This window comes from Crocuta crocuta, unplaced genomic scaffold (assembly GCF_008692635.1).
Source record: "Crocuta crocuta isolate KB4526 unplaced genomic scaffold, BGI_CrCroc_1.0 scaffold971, whole genome shotgun sequence".
NCBI classification, from domain to species: Eukaryota; Metazoa; Chordata; class Mammalia; order Carnivora; family Hyaenidae; genus Crocuta; species Crocuta crocuta.
In genome coordinates, this window is record NW_027527401.1 from 335,225 (window position 1) to 348,685 (window position 13,461).

A 13,461-nucleotide genomic window follows, 5' to 3' on the forward strand; every position below is an offset into this window, starting at 1 on the left:
GCTGGACAGAGGCCACGGTGCCACACAGGGGGGCCTGCGTGCCACTGGTCGGGGCCGCCAGGTGTGGTCGGGGGCCCGGGGGCCAAAGGCTGGATCTGGGGTGCTGCCGGCCCTGTGGCCCAGAGTGCGGAGTCGTCCCGACCGCAGGAGGAGCCGCGCGGGAGAGAGGGGACCGCACCCCGCATTGCAGGCGGGTCCCGTCCCTGGGGTGAGTCCTCTCTTCTGCTGCTGGCTGGACATGGGGCCGTGCCCACCGCGACAGGGCCCTGCCGGGCTCAGCACCGCGCCCTGTGCCCCGCCCCTCCACCAGCCGCGTCCGGGCTTCCCAGGGACAGGCTCTTAGAACACGCCTCCAGGAGGCCCTCCATTCTGCCTGAAAATAGGGGGCCTCTTGCTTTCTCCGGGGCATCCTGAACTCGAGGTCTTCGTAACCCCCTCGGCCCCCCCCCCCGCCCCTGCTGGTGCATGCCGGCCGCCCTGCTCAGCGCCCCCTGCTGGAGTGAACTCACCAGATGCTCACAATACCCAGAGGCAGGGGGCAGGGTGGGGTCTCTGGTCGCCCAAGGTTACTCAGCTGGCTGGGGACGGAGCGGGGATTTGAAGGCGCTCTCCTCCTCGGGGGGCCATGCCAAGCTTGGAGCCAGCTGACTGCAGAGTCCACATCCTCCCACCACACCGTCCTGCCAGGGTCGTCGAGGAGGTGACAGGACACCCCCTGCAGGTGGGCCAGGCTGGGGCGCGCCTGGGCCGGCTCCTCTCTCCGCACCCGGGCTCCCAGGCTGCGCGCTTGAGCCTGACAGCAGCTGCTGCCCCCAGCCCCCCCCCGTGCCCCCACCCCGGCCGAGCCCGACCGCGGCCCTGGCCAGCTCACCCACCGCCTGCGCTCCCGTGTCCCTGTCCCGGAGGAAGGTGGGGCCTTGCCCACGGCCCCAGCAGGAGCCCAACGCCTGTGCCCAGTCGCCGAGTGATGTGGGGTTATTGTGCTGTCACAGGCCACCCAGAATTCTCTCCCGCCCTGCTGAGAGGCAGCTCCTTAGAAAGCCCCCACCCTCCGGCCATCCCAGCCCAGGGCCCGGCAGCCCACCATGTCTGCCCAGTTTCCACGACCATCCTGAGGGGCTCCATCGTGGTCCAGGGGACTGGGGCAGGCCAGCCAGCCCAGCCTGCACAGGATGGACGCCGGGCCCCAGGCCAGCAGGCTGCCCCGTGAAAGCACCATCAGACCCCAGGGCAGGTGGTGACCGGGAGCTCCCCTGACTCTGCCCTCGGCCTGGCCCTGGGGCCATGTCGGTCTCGGTCCCAGGAATGCCGCCTGCGGCCGAGGACACATGACCCAGCCCCACCCCAAAGACAAGTTTGAGGCCCGGGGCAGGCCAGCCGCGGACGCAGGTGCCTGTGCCCGCCCGCTGGGCCAGGCGGGGGCTTCCTTCCCCAGGAGGACAGCCCAGTCAGCATGAGGCTGGAGGACTCAGGGGCCAGAGTGCCTCTGCCGCGTGCCTTCTCCAGAGCCTCAGTTGCCCCATCTGCACATTGGGCCGATCGTGGTGCCCGCCGCATGGCTCCAGGTGGCCGTCTGAGAAGACGTCACAGCAGCGCCGTGCATGGGGCATTTCACCGGTCCCTGCACCTTTCTCAGCTGTGGGCATTCTGAGACAGGAGCGGGAGGGGGCAGAGGGGCGCTGGGAGGGTGGGCAGAGTGTGAGACGCTCTTCTGCTCAGCACGGCCCGTCTCCACTCCTGACCGGCCAGTGTGCTCCTCTCTCCCCAGGGACTGCGGGCTCCATCCCCCTGTGGCTGACGATGGTGTCATGGCTGCCCTGAGGCGGACCCGGCCCTCCCAGCCACCAGGTGACTCCCGGGGGGCTCACCACGTGGCCTGGTCCCAATACATCGAGCAGCCCGGCCCCCAGGAGAGGGCCTCCAGCCTCCCGCTGTGGTCCGAAGGCGAGGAGGCCAAGGATGGGGACAGCTCGGTGTCATCAGGCCGCCTCTCTGGCTCCTCCGGGGGCCATGGGTCCTGCACATCTCTCCCGGGGCCCTGGAAGGAGAGGCCCCTGCAGGCGCAGGGAGCCCGGCAGACGCCCAGGGAGAGCAACCCGCGGCTGGAGCTGCTCAGGGACAAGATCCGGGCCCAGGCGCGGTGGCAGGCCAGCTGTGCCTCCCTGGGCACCTCAACGCCCTCCAGCGCCTCACGTCTCTACAGAGCCTGGAAGCCAGACCCCCGCAGGCAGGCCAGAAAGCTGGCGCACCCCGATCCGGCCCCCTGGGGCGTACTTGGGCCCGGGGCCTCCGTCAAAGGTGCTGTGTCTGAAGCCTTTGGAGCGGCTGCCGGACGGGGAACTTTTCCTGGAGCTTTGCAGAACCTGTCTCACGATGCCCCCCTCACTTTTCTCCAGGCTCGGGCTCCCTGAGCGAGGCTCTGTGTGGAAGGGAAGACAAGGCCACCGCGGGCCCAGGGCGAGAGCCCTCCAGGGCCCCCCAGCGCCAGGCCGCAGGTGAGGGGCTGTGCGGGGCCCGCTTTCCCGGCAGCCAGTTTGGACGCTCGGGTGGCCGTCAGGGCCGCACGGTCCGGAACTGTGTGTGACTGGCTCTCTTACAGTCGCCCTCAGATGGGGACAGTGGAGAGGGTCCCAGCCCTTTATGAAAGGGCCGAGCAGGGATCTGGGCCCAGGCTGCCATTCTCTGGGGGCAGGACTTCCAAACCTCGGCCTCCCCCTCAGGGAAGGAATGCAGGCAGGCCTGCAACGCAGGCTGGAGCTCAGCCTGCACAGAACACGTGATGTCTTTCCTGCGCGGTCACACAGCAGCCACAGGGCCGGGCCTGAGCCCTCCCTGCGCCCGAGGCCCTGCCGTCTTGCAGGCAGGCTTCCCCCAGATGGCCCTACCACGTCTGGGAGGTGCTGAGGGCCGCTCGGAGGCACACAGACTTCCTGGAGGCGGGCACACTCCAGGGGCCAAGGGAAGAACTAGGTTTGGGCTCACTCTTTCAGTCAATAGATAGCAGGGGTGAGGAGGGAGAGGCAGACAGGAGCCGCTCTTGGATTTGAGGAGGCTGGATCGCACCCCTGACCACGGGAACCGGGAACTGCAGTTTCGGGCAGGGGGCCACGGTGAGCCTGCGCTTTGGCAGGCTGCCACTGTTTGCAGGGGGAGAGGGGACAAGGGCGTCTCTCGCGTGCAGAGAGACAGCCTCACTCCAGCAAGACTTTGGGGGCCCCGAAGTGGGGCAGGGGAGGGCCTCGGGGGCAGAAGTCAGGCTGCCCTGGGACGCCCGAGGCTCCTGGGGTCTTCGGCACAGGGGAACAGTGGGTTTTCCAGGGGCGATGGTGGCACCGAGGGTGGGGGAGGTCGGTCAGTATGGGATATAGGACCCCCGGGGCGGCAGCCACAGGGGCGGTTTTGGGTGTGTCCTGCCCCAGCTGAGCGCAGATGCAGGCGGAGGCCAAGGTGCCTGCTGATCAAAGCCAAGGGGGTGGGGCCCAGCTCCGGGGGCGGGGGGTGGGGGGGGGTGCTGCTCCAGGCCAGCTGTGGCTCACAGAGAAGCCCCTGCCTTTCTTCTCCTCCACCCACGGGACCCCTACGGCCTCAGTTCACCTGTCTACCCCCATCCCACGGAGGCCACTGGGGCCGCCCCACCAAGGACAGGACGTGGCCATTGGTCACTCAGCACCTAGTGTCACCAGCCACCAGTTCTTGAAGTCATGTCTCCCCCTCCCAGCTTTAGAACCCTCTGGAAGCAGGTGTGCGGCAGGGCCGGGGTCTTTTCTTTTTTTCTTTTTTACTCATGGTAAGATCCATGTAAGATTTACCGTCTTAGCGACTCCTAAGGGCACAGTTCAGGGGCATCAAGCACATTCATGCTGTCGTGCAGCCGCCCCCTCCGTCTGTCCCCAGAACGTGTCTGTCTTCCCAGATAGGACTCTGTCCAGCTGTGACACACNAGGACGGAGGCACCGGCCAAGGCCTGGGGGCCTGGAGAGTCCTTCCGGCCAGTCTTTCCCCGAGCGCCCCTGCCCTGCTCACACATCACTGGCTGATTGGCTTTTTGGTGCTTCCCGGACACAGCCCCCACCCCAGCCGTGGACAGGGACAAGCGAGGCCAGTGGCACAGGGAGAGGGGGCCACACTGGCACTCAGGAAGCTGCCCCACTCCTGTTGGCCACTGTGCTTGCCTGGGGACTCGGACAACCTCCCCCCCTCGGGGTCTCCGTGTCCCCACATGTCCAGCCAGGCTGGACCCCACCATGCAAAGCCCCTCCCCCCGCCCCCCCTGCCGGGCCCGTGTCCCGTCTGGCCCGCCGCCTCTCTGCGGCAGCCCACTCACCTATTTATTCAGTCCACAAACACGAGACCGAAAGGGGCGGAGACGGAGCAGGAGACTCAGATGGGAGGCTGTTCCTGTCCTCAGGGCCTCGCGGCCCCAGGCTCTTGGGAATTTGTGACCGGTTGGGGCGTGAAGGGGGCCCTGTGCAGACCACCAAGGGGGCAGACAGTCACGTGTGGCCCTCTGGCCCCACGCTCAGCTGCCCACCGTGGCATGGGCCCGGGGAGCGGGCAGGACGGGCGCGTGGCTCTGCAGGGGCCCGGGGCCACCAGCGTGGCTGGCCGTGTGTCCCTCACTGCTCACCCTCCGTCCCTTCCCTCCTCTCCTCTCCCTGAAGCTCCACGGGAAAAAACCAAAAGAATGAAGAGTAGTCCTTGCAAAAGGGAGAGAGCTCCCGGGTCACCCACCGCCAGAAGAGCTGTCAAGGACAAAGGTAAGGTTTGCGCGTTCGGGCCCCGGCAAGGCCTGGGGTAACGGGGTGTGACCCCAGCTCACTAGGTGGGAAACGGCTTCCCGTTCTGGTGCTGCAGACGGCTGGCCGCCCCGGGGGCCTGGGGCGCTGTGTGCACAGGGACCTGGGACGGGCAGGGGCCGAGCTAGAGTGGGGGGTCTGCCCCGCATGGAGGAGGGCTAGGGTTGGCGTCCGCACCTCGGGGGGACTGTAGACCCTGGCCGTCACCGGGGGGCTGCGTGGTCCCCGCCTGCGCAGGGTCATCCCCGTGAGGAAGTGCAAGTCCACACCCCCCGTGCGGTAGGCTGTCCTTCCAGCTCCCCTAGACGGAGACGGCCTGTACGGACACGGAGCCGCTCTCCGCGGTGTAACGTGCCTTTTCATAGTCTGTTCTCCCCGGCATCGCTCGTGGTGGGGGCAGGGGCGCTGGTGAAGGGAGGGGTCGCCCTATGTGCCTGGCTTGGGACCTAGAATCCAGGCAGCAAGCCGGGAGCACCCTTCCCCCCAGGGCACCCGGTGATAGGAAAGGCCTCGGATACTGTCACTGTATCCCAGCCCTCTGGGGCCGTGGGGCCGTCACACAGGGGTGCGCGTCGCCGATCACACCCCGGGAGAGACAGGGAGAGCTGGTGATGGTGGCAGGCCTGAGGTCGCACCCTGGGGCCTGGGCGGAGGGGGGAGGAGGGGGTTTGGGGGGTTGACGTCCAGCAGGGACCCAGCTGCCCTGGCTGGGCCGGTTTGTGGCCCTGCCAGTTTGGTGCGGGTGGAACGAGGGAGGTGGTATTCCTCTGGGGCTTAACTGTTCCCGGCCGTCACCGTAGAGTGGCGGCACTCAGCACCGGCTCTGTGGGCGCCTCCTGCTCTCTGGACATCAGCCCAGGACCCTCACAGCACTCCTCTGGGGTAGGCAGGCTTGCTCCCATTCCGTAGATGGGGACACTGAGGCTCAGAGAGGCTCAACAGCCTGCCCGGTGGCAGGTGCTCTGCCTGTCTTTCTGCTCCACGCCATCACACCGCCACCTCCACTCTGGGACAGCACGGGTTGCCGCCGGCCTGGGTGGATGGACGTGTCCCTCCTTCGCCGCTGGCTTCAGGGGCCCTTGAGGGAGGCGGGGGCAGCCGCGGGGGCAGACACATCTATTCAGCAGGGAAAGGGGCGACGGGAAGGCAGGGTAAACCTCCACTGGAGCCTGACAGTGAGGGATGCTGGGAGCCACGGAGAAGGTTCCGGAAGGCCCACTGAAAAGGCACAAAATACAACAATTTTCTGCATCATTGTCTCCCCCCCCCACCCCTCAGCTTTTTGGTTTGTTTTATTTTAATGGCTCGCTTGAAAAATGACCTGCTTTCTGTCTGACACTGGGTCAAAGGGCGTGCCACCGGCTGCATCCATCATCGTAACCACCGTGTCACCCTGACGGAGCTGACCATTAGTTTCTGTCAGTGACCAAGTCACAGCTGGGCTAAGGAGAGATGAGCTTGGGTTCAAAGGTCAGAGCCGCAGGACTTGGGAATTGGATGAATTAGAAATTTGCTGTAGTTAACAAAAAATTAAATCACAATAGTTATAAAATATTCATCCATTCCGGCTGGAGGAAAATGAAGCCCAATATTTAATTTCAGATTATACCGCCTCACTTTGCATTTTTTATCATAGATTAAGTCGGCCGTGGAACTCTGACAGGGCACTTGGGGACTCCATCCATTTCCACAGATTAAAAACCCTCTCGTAAAAAAATTAATTGCCATTAAACTGCTCAGCGGAAGAAAAAAATGTGCCCATCAGGACCCATTTATTGACCCGGACCCCTCTGGCGGGCTGATGGGGATGAGCGGCCAGTGATGGAGGGGCCTGTGGGGAGGGTCCCGGCAGCGGGCAGCCCCCTCGTCCAGGGCGGGGGTCCCTGCGCCGGGATGCCCGTGCACCCTCCAGCCCCCGGGCGCGGCCAGCAGGCAGTGCGGCCTCAGCCCCGGCTGTGGTCTCCGAGCAGAGCCCTGACCTGCCCGGCGCACCCTGTTTCACGCCGGCCGGCCTGTGGGGAGACGGGGGAGGGTCACCCCCCCGAAGCCCACGGCTAGTAATCAGCATCAGCAGGGCCGCACTGAAACCCGGGTCTGACACTCCTGAGACCTCGCTTTAACCCTGGGGTCCCCGGGCTCTGGCCTGGGGGGTGTGGCCTCAGGGGGCGCTTCCTGGAGGGGTGTGGCTTGCGGAGGGCGTGGCCTCGGGTTAAGCCCTGGAGGGGCGTGGCTTACAGAGGGCAAGCTCTCGCGGTGGTGCAGCCTTGGGGCATGCCCCGCGGAGGGTGGAGGCCTCGGCTTCGGGGCGTGGCCTGGGAGGGCGTGGAGGGCGTGGCCTGGGAGGGCGTGGCCCCTTCCCCTTCCTGCAGCAGCCGCTTCAGGCTTCTGGCTCTCTGGGTTTGGGCCTCGGGAGAGGGATCCCTAAGTGCTGGGGAGGGTCCTGACCCCGTTGGTTGCCTGGCCCTGGGGGTCACCTCTCCAGCTGGTCTCCGCTCTAAGGCACCCTTGCCTGGCAAAACCCGGCCTGCGCCAGCGCCCTTGTGGATGGGTTTGTAGTGATGGTGGGGCTGGTATTGGGATTTGGTGAGTGTAACCTGGGCTTATGAAGAACTTTGATAAATGATGTTTCTCAGGTGATGACGTTTGTTAACAAAACCTCATTTGCGTTTGGGATGTGGCGGGTGTTTGTCCGTCGACTTCGGGACCTCTTGTGCTGGCCTGGGCATCTTCGTGGGGGCCACCCCCTTTGCTGCCCGGCCACACCAGCGTCAAAGCAACCGATTCGACGCGGCCCAGTGCGGATGGCCCCCCACCGGCCCTGCCTGTGCTGGTGGCCCTTCATTATCCCTGTCTCGTGACTATGGGCCCGTGTTTACTGAGCACGTCCGTGCACCTGGGCCTGTGTCGCTCACCTTACAGGCAAAGCCGCGGGGAGCAAGCTTCATCGCCCCATTTTCCAAGGGTCAGAGAAGTCAGGTCACCTTCCAAAGTCATCCTGGGACTCAGTCCTGCCTCTTGCTGCCTGGTGGCCGAGGCTCACCCCAGCTCCTCTGGAGCGTGGGAATCGGGGCTGCCGGGAGCCTGTAAGCTCCCCGTCTGGGCCGGCGTTCTGAGCCCCGACCGCTCGGCTGTGTGTGCATTTTCTCTGTTTAAGATTCTGAGTTGGTTGGCGTTTGTGCCTGGAGGAAAGGACCAGCCCTGGCGAGGGCCCTGCTTGGGCCCCCTCCCACCCTCCCCAGGCTCCAGAGCGAGGCTCCCTCGAGAGACCTGGCCTCCGCCGCCACCGCCGCCACAGAATTAGGTACCCGGGGCTTCGGCCTCTGGCTCCTCCCTGCTGTGCCGTAGCGTCTGGGCGGTGGGCGCGGAGGGCGAAGGAGGGACAGCCCATGCGGGAGCAGCCTCTCCCCCGCAGCCTGTCACACGCCCTCCAAACCTGCCAGCAGACAGGACTTGGGGGAAACCATTACATGTGAAAAGCCTAAAAAAGGATTTCTGTCCCCAAGAGACACCGGTCAGGCTCCCAGGAGGCGAGGCGTTCCCGACTGAGGGAAGGCAGGATGGGAGCCCAGGGTTCCCCCGCCCCATCATGCTGTGTTCACCACATCTGGAGTGGGCAGCTCTGCGCCAAGTGCCCGGGCACAGCCTCGAGTCACCAGCATGTGGCATATGTGCCTGGAGGGCTTCTGCAAACCCATGCTGGGTGCAGGGGCCAGGAGGGGCTGGGAGCGGGCAGGAGGGCACCTCTNACAGCAGGAGAGCTGGGGCCGCTGAGAGCCCCCCTGCGCGCCCCCGGACGCCCGGTCCAGCCTCCGCCCGCGGTGGCCTGCGGGCGTCTGCCGACACGGCCAACCTGTCTTCCTGCGAGCAGCCCGTGACCATCCAGCACGCCTTGGCCGTCCTTAGAGACCTCCGCCGGCAAATCCAGGCCGGGCTGGAGCTGGCCCGGAGCCACCACCCCAGGGGAGGGCCAGAGCTGGGGCGCTCAAAGCTGGGGCTGCAGGACCTGGCAGGGAAGAGGAAGCAGCAAGGCCCCTGCAGCACCCGTCACGTTCCAAGCTCCTTCTCGGAGAGTCCCCAGGCCGGGGCGGAGCGGAAGTGCGCCTCCTCAGAGAGGCCTGGCAGCTTCCCCACGGGGCGTCGCTGGAGCGCCTTGGCTGGGTGGGAGTCCTATCCCCAGATGACCTGGGCGGCCCAAGGACAGAACCCCTCCTTGCAGAGGCCGGGGAGCCCCCCTGAAAGGCTGACCTCCTTCCCCCAGCGGCCCTGGAGCGCCTCGGCCGGGCAGGCCTCCCAGCCCCAGGGAGCCTGGGCCACTCATGAAGACTGGGAGAGCCCTGCCCGAAGACCATGGAGCCCGTCGGCCCCGCGGCCCCGGAGCGCCTCCTTCACGCGCAGCACGGGCACCCCGTGCAAGGGCACGGGCTCCCTCCTGCCCCCCTCGGAGCTGAAGCACGGCTGGCTGAGGCTGGCCCGCGGGGCCCCCGGGATCGCCCCCGGGAAGGAGAACGAGGTGAGGGTGCCGCCACCCTGCCCGAAGCCCCGGGGGGTCCTGGGTCACCCCCACAGCTCCGAGTCCCTTCGGGAGTTCATGCGCCAGAAGACGCTGGCCCGGAGGCGACAGGCCCTGGAAGAGAAGGCCTCGGCCGTGCGGGCGCTCGAGCTGCGAAACCAGAGGCTGCAGGATGTGTACAGGAAGCAGAGGGAAGCCATCCTCGGCAAAGCCGTCCCTGTGGTCTCCCACAAGACCCCCGGCATCGTGACCTTTTTCCCGCATTGCGCACAGTCCAAGGTACTCGCCTGGCGCCGGTGAGGAGGCAGTGCTGGCCAGCTCAGCGCTGAGCGTCCGGCGTCCCCAAGTGCCTGCCTCCCTGGGAATGGTGGGGCTCTGGAGGGGCCCCACTGCCTCTGTCCCGGCCCCTAAAGAGGGGACCCCCAAGGGGTGCAGCCTGAGACGCTGTGGAGGTCAGGGCTAGTTCTGGGACTGAGACAGGATCTCAGGGGCTTCTGGCCGGGGCGAGCTCTGACTCTGTTCTCCTCTGCTTTAGGGCCTGGAAGCCCCCGGGAGCCTGGGGTCGCCTGTGCTGGAGTGGAGCAAGGTGACCTCCGGCGTGGTGCTGGGGGACCAGGAAGCCCCGGGCAGGTGGGTAGGCAGGCAGGGGCTGCAGTTCCCGGGTGGGGCTCCCCCGGGCGGCGGCGGCTTCCCCCGGCGGTCAGGGCTGCCCCAGATTCCGCACCACATTAAGGGAGCCGTTTAGAGCGCCCGACGCGGGGACATGGAGCACGTCCCCAGTGCTGCGTGACCACGTCCTCTCTCTGCACACAGAGCATTGCCTCACCCCGAAACGGAGCCCCCGCACCCCTCAGCATCGCTCCGGTTCCTCGCTGCAGCCCCAGCTGCCCTTGTCGGCCTCCCCCCACAAGGCCCATGTTAGCGAAGTCTGGCGGCGCGGGGCTGCTCGCATCTGGCTTCTCTATGAGCATGTTTTCTGGGCTCACCCCTGTCGTCACGGCCAAAGCCTGTTCGGCGGCCTGACGGGCACAGGTGGCTCATCCAGTGGTCGGTTGGTGGACGTTTGGGCTGTGTCTCCCCTGGCTGCTGTGATTCGTGCTGCTGCGAATGAATTCGTTGAACTACTATTTCGTGTCCCTCGTTACGCACCTGGGAGTGAAATTGCCAGGCAACTTCATGTGAAAACTCTGTTTAAGTTTCCAGGAAACTGCCAGATGGTGTCCCACGCCGGCTGCCTCATTTTGTGTCCCCACCAGCGACAGAGGAGGGTCCCAGTTTCTCTGTGTCCTGCCAGCTGCTTTTCTGGTTTTTCCCTCTTGTTTTTCCCTCTTGTGTATTTTAATGGAGCTGGGCAGGGGTCTAGAAAGCCCCTCCCCGGGGTGGCATCTTAAAGCTGGGGGTCAGGAGACCATCCCCCACTTAGCTTGGAGCACATCACGTCTGGGCACGTTGTGACGAGGATTCGGGTCCCAGGTGCGCAGGGGAGTGAGCGTTCACTCTCGGAGCCTGCACCCTGAAGGAGAAGCCGGCCACTGCCCAGGGCGGACCCTCCCTCAGTGAAAGGCCGGCAGAGGGCTCCTGGCCACCTTGACGTGATGCCCGCGGGTCCATCCCCTGGACAGGGAGTGTGGGTTCTTCATCTTGTGTTCTTTTTCCCGTCCATGTTTAAAAATTCTTTTTAATGTTTTATTTATTTCTAAGAGAGAGACAGTGTGAGCAGGGGAGGGTCAGAGAGAGAGGGAGACGCAGAGTCTGAAACAGGCTCCAGGCTCTGCGATTTCAGCTGTCAGCACAGAGCCCGACGCGGGGCTCGAACCCACGAACCGTGAGATCATAACCTGAGCTGAAGTCGGCTGCCCAACCGACTGAGCCCCCCAGGCGCCCCTCCATCCATGTTTTAAAGACAATATGGGGAAATACACATAACACAGATTTACCGTCTTCAAGCGCATTCACAATGTCGTGCAGCCGCCCTGCGTCCGCCCCCAGAACCTGTCCAGCTTCCCAGACAGGACACACGTTACACGCGGCCCCACTCTCTGTGCCTGTGGATCCGACCCATCTGGGGCCTCCTGGGAGTAGATCCTTCAGGATCGGTCCCCTGCACCGGGCTCACCTCATGGAGCCCGTTGTCCTCGGGGCTCACCCACGTGGCAGCAGGGGTGGGATCGCCTTCTCACGGAATGCTTCCTGTTTCTTCACATCCTGTCGACACTGGCTATTTTTAATATCTTTCCATTTATTTTTATTTATTTATTTTTTGAGAGAGAGAGGAAGCGAGTGGGAGGGAGGGGCAGACAGAGGGGGAGAGGGAGAATCCCATGCAGGCTCCGCGCTCAGCACGGAGCCCAACACGGGGCTCGATCCCATGACCCTGGGATCATGACCTGAGCCGAAATCAAGAGTAGGACGTTCACCCGACTGAACCCCCAGACGCCCCTTTTACTGTTAAGAAGCAGGCATCTGACCTCTGTGAAGGGGTGTCTTGCTGTGATCTTGATTTGCGTCTCCCTGACAACCAGCGATGTCCCGCTTCTTTGTCGTGTGTTTATTGCCTCTGTGCGTCTCCTTCGGAGAAATGTCCACTCAGGTCCTCTGTGGGTTGTAGATGCTGAGTGGCAGGTGTCCCTTATACGTTCTGGGTTCTGACCCTCACGGGACATGTGGATTGTAATAACTTTGTCCCGTTCTGCAGGTCAGCTTCTCACTCATGATTGTGCCCTTTGATGCACACGAGTCGTATGTTTTGAAGGACTTTGATCTATTTTAATTTTGGTGCCTCGGCTCTGGTGTTAAACCCCAGACTGGCTGCTGGGTCTCCGTCACGGCCGGGTGTGGTCCATGGCTGTATAGACGCCCCGGAGCCATCCCGCCAAGCCATAAACAGTCACCGTGAATGGATGCCCTTGTCACAGATGCTCATCCCTGGTTACACGCCTCGAACTCACCGCCCAGGCTGCAGGCACCAGTCCTGACCCCTCCACCCTCTCTCCCTGCAGCTTCTGCCTGTGTTTGAACAGAGCCCTGAACCGCACTGAGAGCCTGGAGACAGGCGGCCCCCGGGACGGCGCCCCCATGCTGATGTCGGCCCGCTCCTCCCTGGGCCCCCTGAAGCTCCAGGACCTCGCCACCCAGCACCCGCGCCCAGGGGTGTGCATCTACCTGGACCCCGAGGAGAGCGAGCACCTGGGCATGTCGGGGCCCCTGCACTTCCGCTACAAGCAGGCCCGGCTACAGGCTCTGGAGACCATGGCCAACATCCTGAAGCAACGGATCGACATCCTGACGGCCAAGCTGTATAAGTCGGAGGCACTGGACGCCCTCGGGGACCCGGTGGCCGGCCCCTCACCCTCACAGCCCAGCAGCATGGCTGCTGCCCCCTCGCCCCCAGCCCCCGTCTGCTCCGGAACGTTGGTGCCCAGCGGGGGCAGAGGGACAGCCCGGGACCGGGCGGACACGCAGGCCTGGCCCCTCGTCCCACCCCCCTGCTTCTCGGACAGCAAGACGCTGTCGTGGAGCCCAGACTGGGAGCGGCGTCAGAGCGTGAGCCCGGGGGCCCTCCATGACAGCCAGCCCCACGGTAGGTGACCGCAGCCCCAGCAGCGGCCCAGGGGACCCCGCCCTCCCCGCAGGGGACACACCGATGACAATGCCACAGCGGGTGTGCGGGCCACTTGAAAGGATGTAGGGGGCGGTCCTGGCTGAGCCCCGGCCACAGGCCAATCTTCCGTCAGCTGCAGCCCCAGCGGTGGAGGGGTGAGGCCTGGCCCTGGGGCTTTTGTGCCCACCACCTCCCTACCCTGCGCCAGAGCCGGGCAAGAAAGCAGACACAGCCCGCCAGAACTCCTGACGCGGGGCTGGGGGTGTCTCTCCCTTGCCCCCCCCCCCCAGCAGTTTCTCCGCTCCTGCCCATTCCGGGGAGTGAGCCTGGTGTCCATCTCTCCAAAGCTTTCACGGAAGATGAATGTTTGGAGCTGGATAACAGGCTGGCAAGAAACATGGATGCCTTCCAGGCCCTCCGCCCCTTCATCAGGAGGTGAGCCTGCGCCCTCCACGCGCCCCGGGTGAGCCGCTGGCCACGCACAGCCCGTGCACAGGGGTGCACAGCAGTCTGGGTGCAGCTGAGGTGGGGGGGGGGGGGGGGGGGGCGCCCCG

At 65.0% G+C, this 13,461-nt stretch overlaps 1 protein-coding gene across 1 annotated transcript in view; it reads left to right on the forward strand.

Moving 5' to 3' along the window:
- The first annotated feature begins 912 nt into the window (after positions 1–912).
- Positions 913–13,461, forward strand: part of CCDC187 (coiled-coil domain containing 187) — a 36,551-nt gene continuing 24,002 nt past the window's right edge. Inside the window, exons 1-9 of the mRNA XM_077753170.1 lie at positions 913–1,638; positions 1,769–2,298; positions 2,397–2,495; positions 4,662–4,757; positions 7,951–8,137; positions 8,550–9,585; positions 9,842–9,936; positions 12,306–12,886; positions 13,198–13,342. Of these exons, the coding sequence (XP_077609296.1) occupies positions 1,454–1,638; positions 1,769–2,298; positions 2,397–2,495; positions 4,662–4,757; positions 7,951–8,137; positions 8,550–9,585; positions 9,842–9,936; positions 12,306–12,886; positions 13,198–13,342 (2,954 nt within the window). The 5' untranslated portion in view covers positions 913–1,453. The remainder of the gene's footprint in view (positions 1,639–1,768; positions 2,299–2,396; positions 2,496–4,661; positions 4,758–7,950; positions 8,138–8,549; positions 9,586–9,841; positions 9,937–12,305; positions 12,887–13,197; positions 13,343–13,461) is intronic.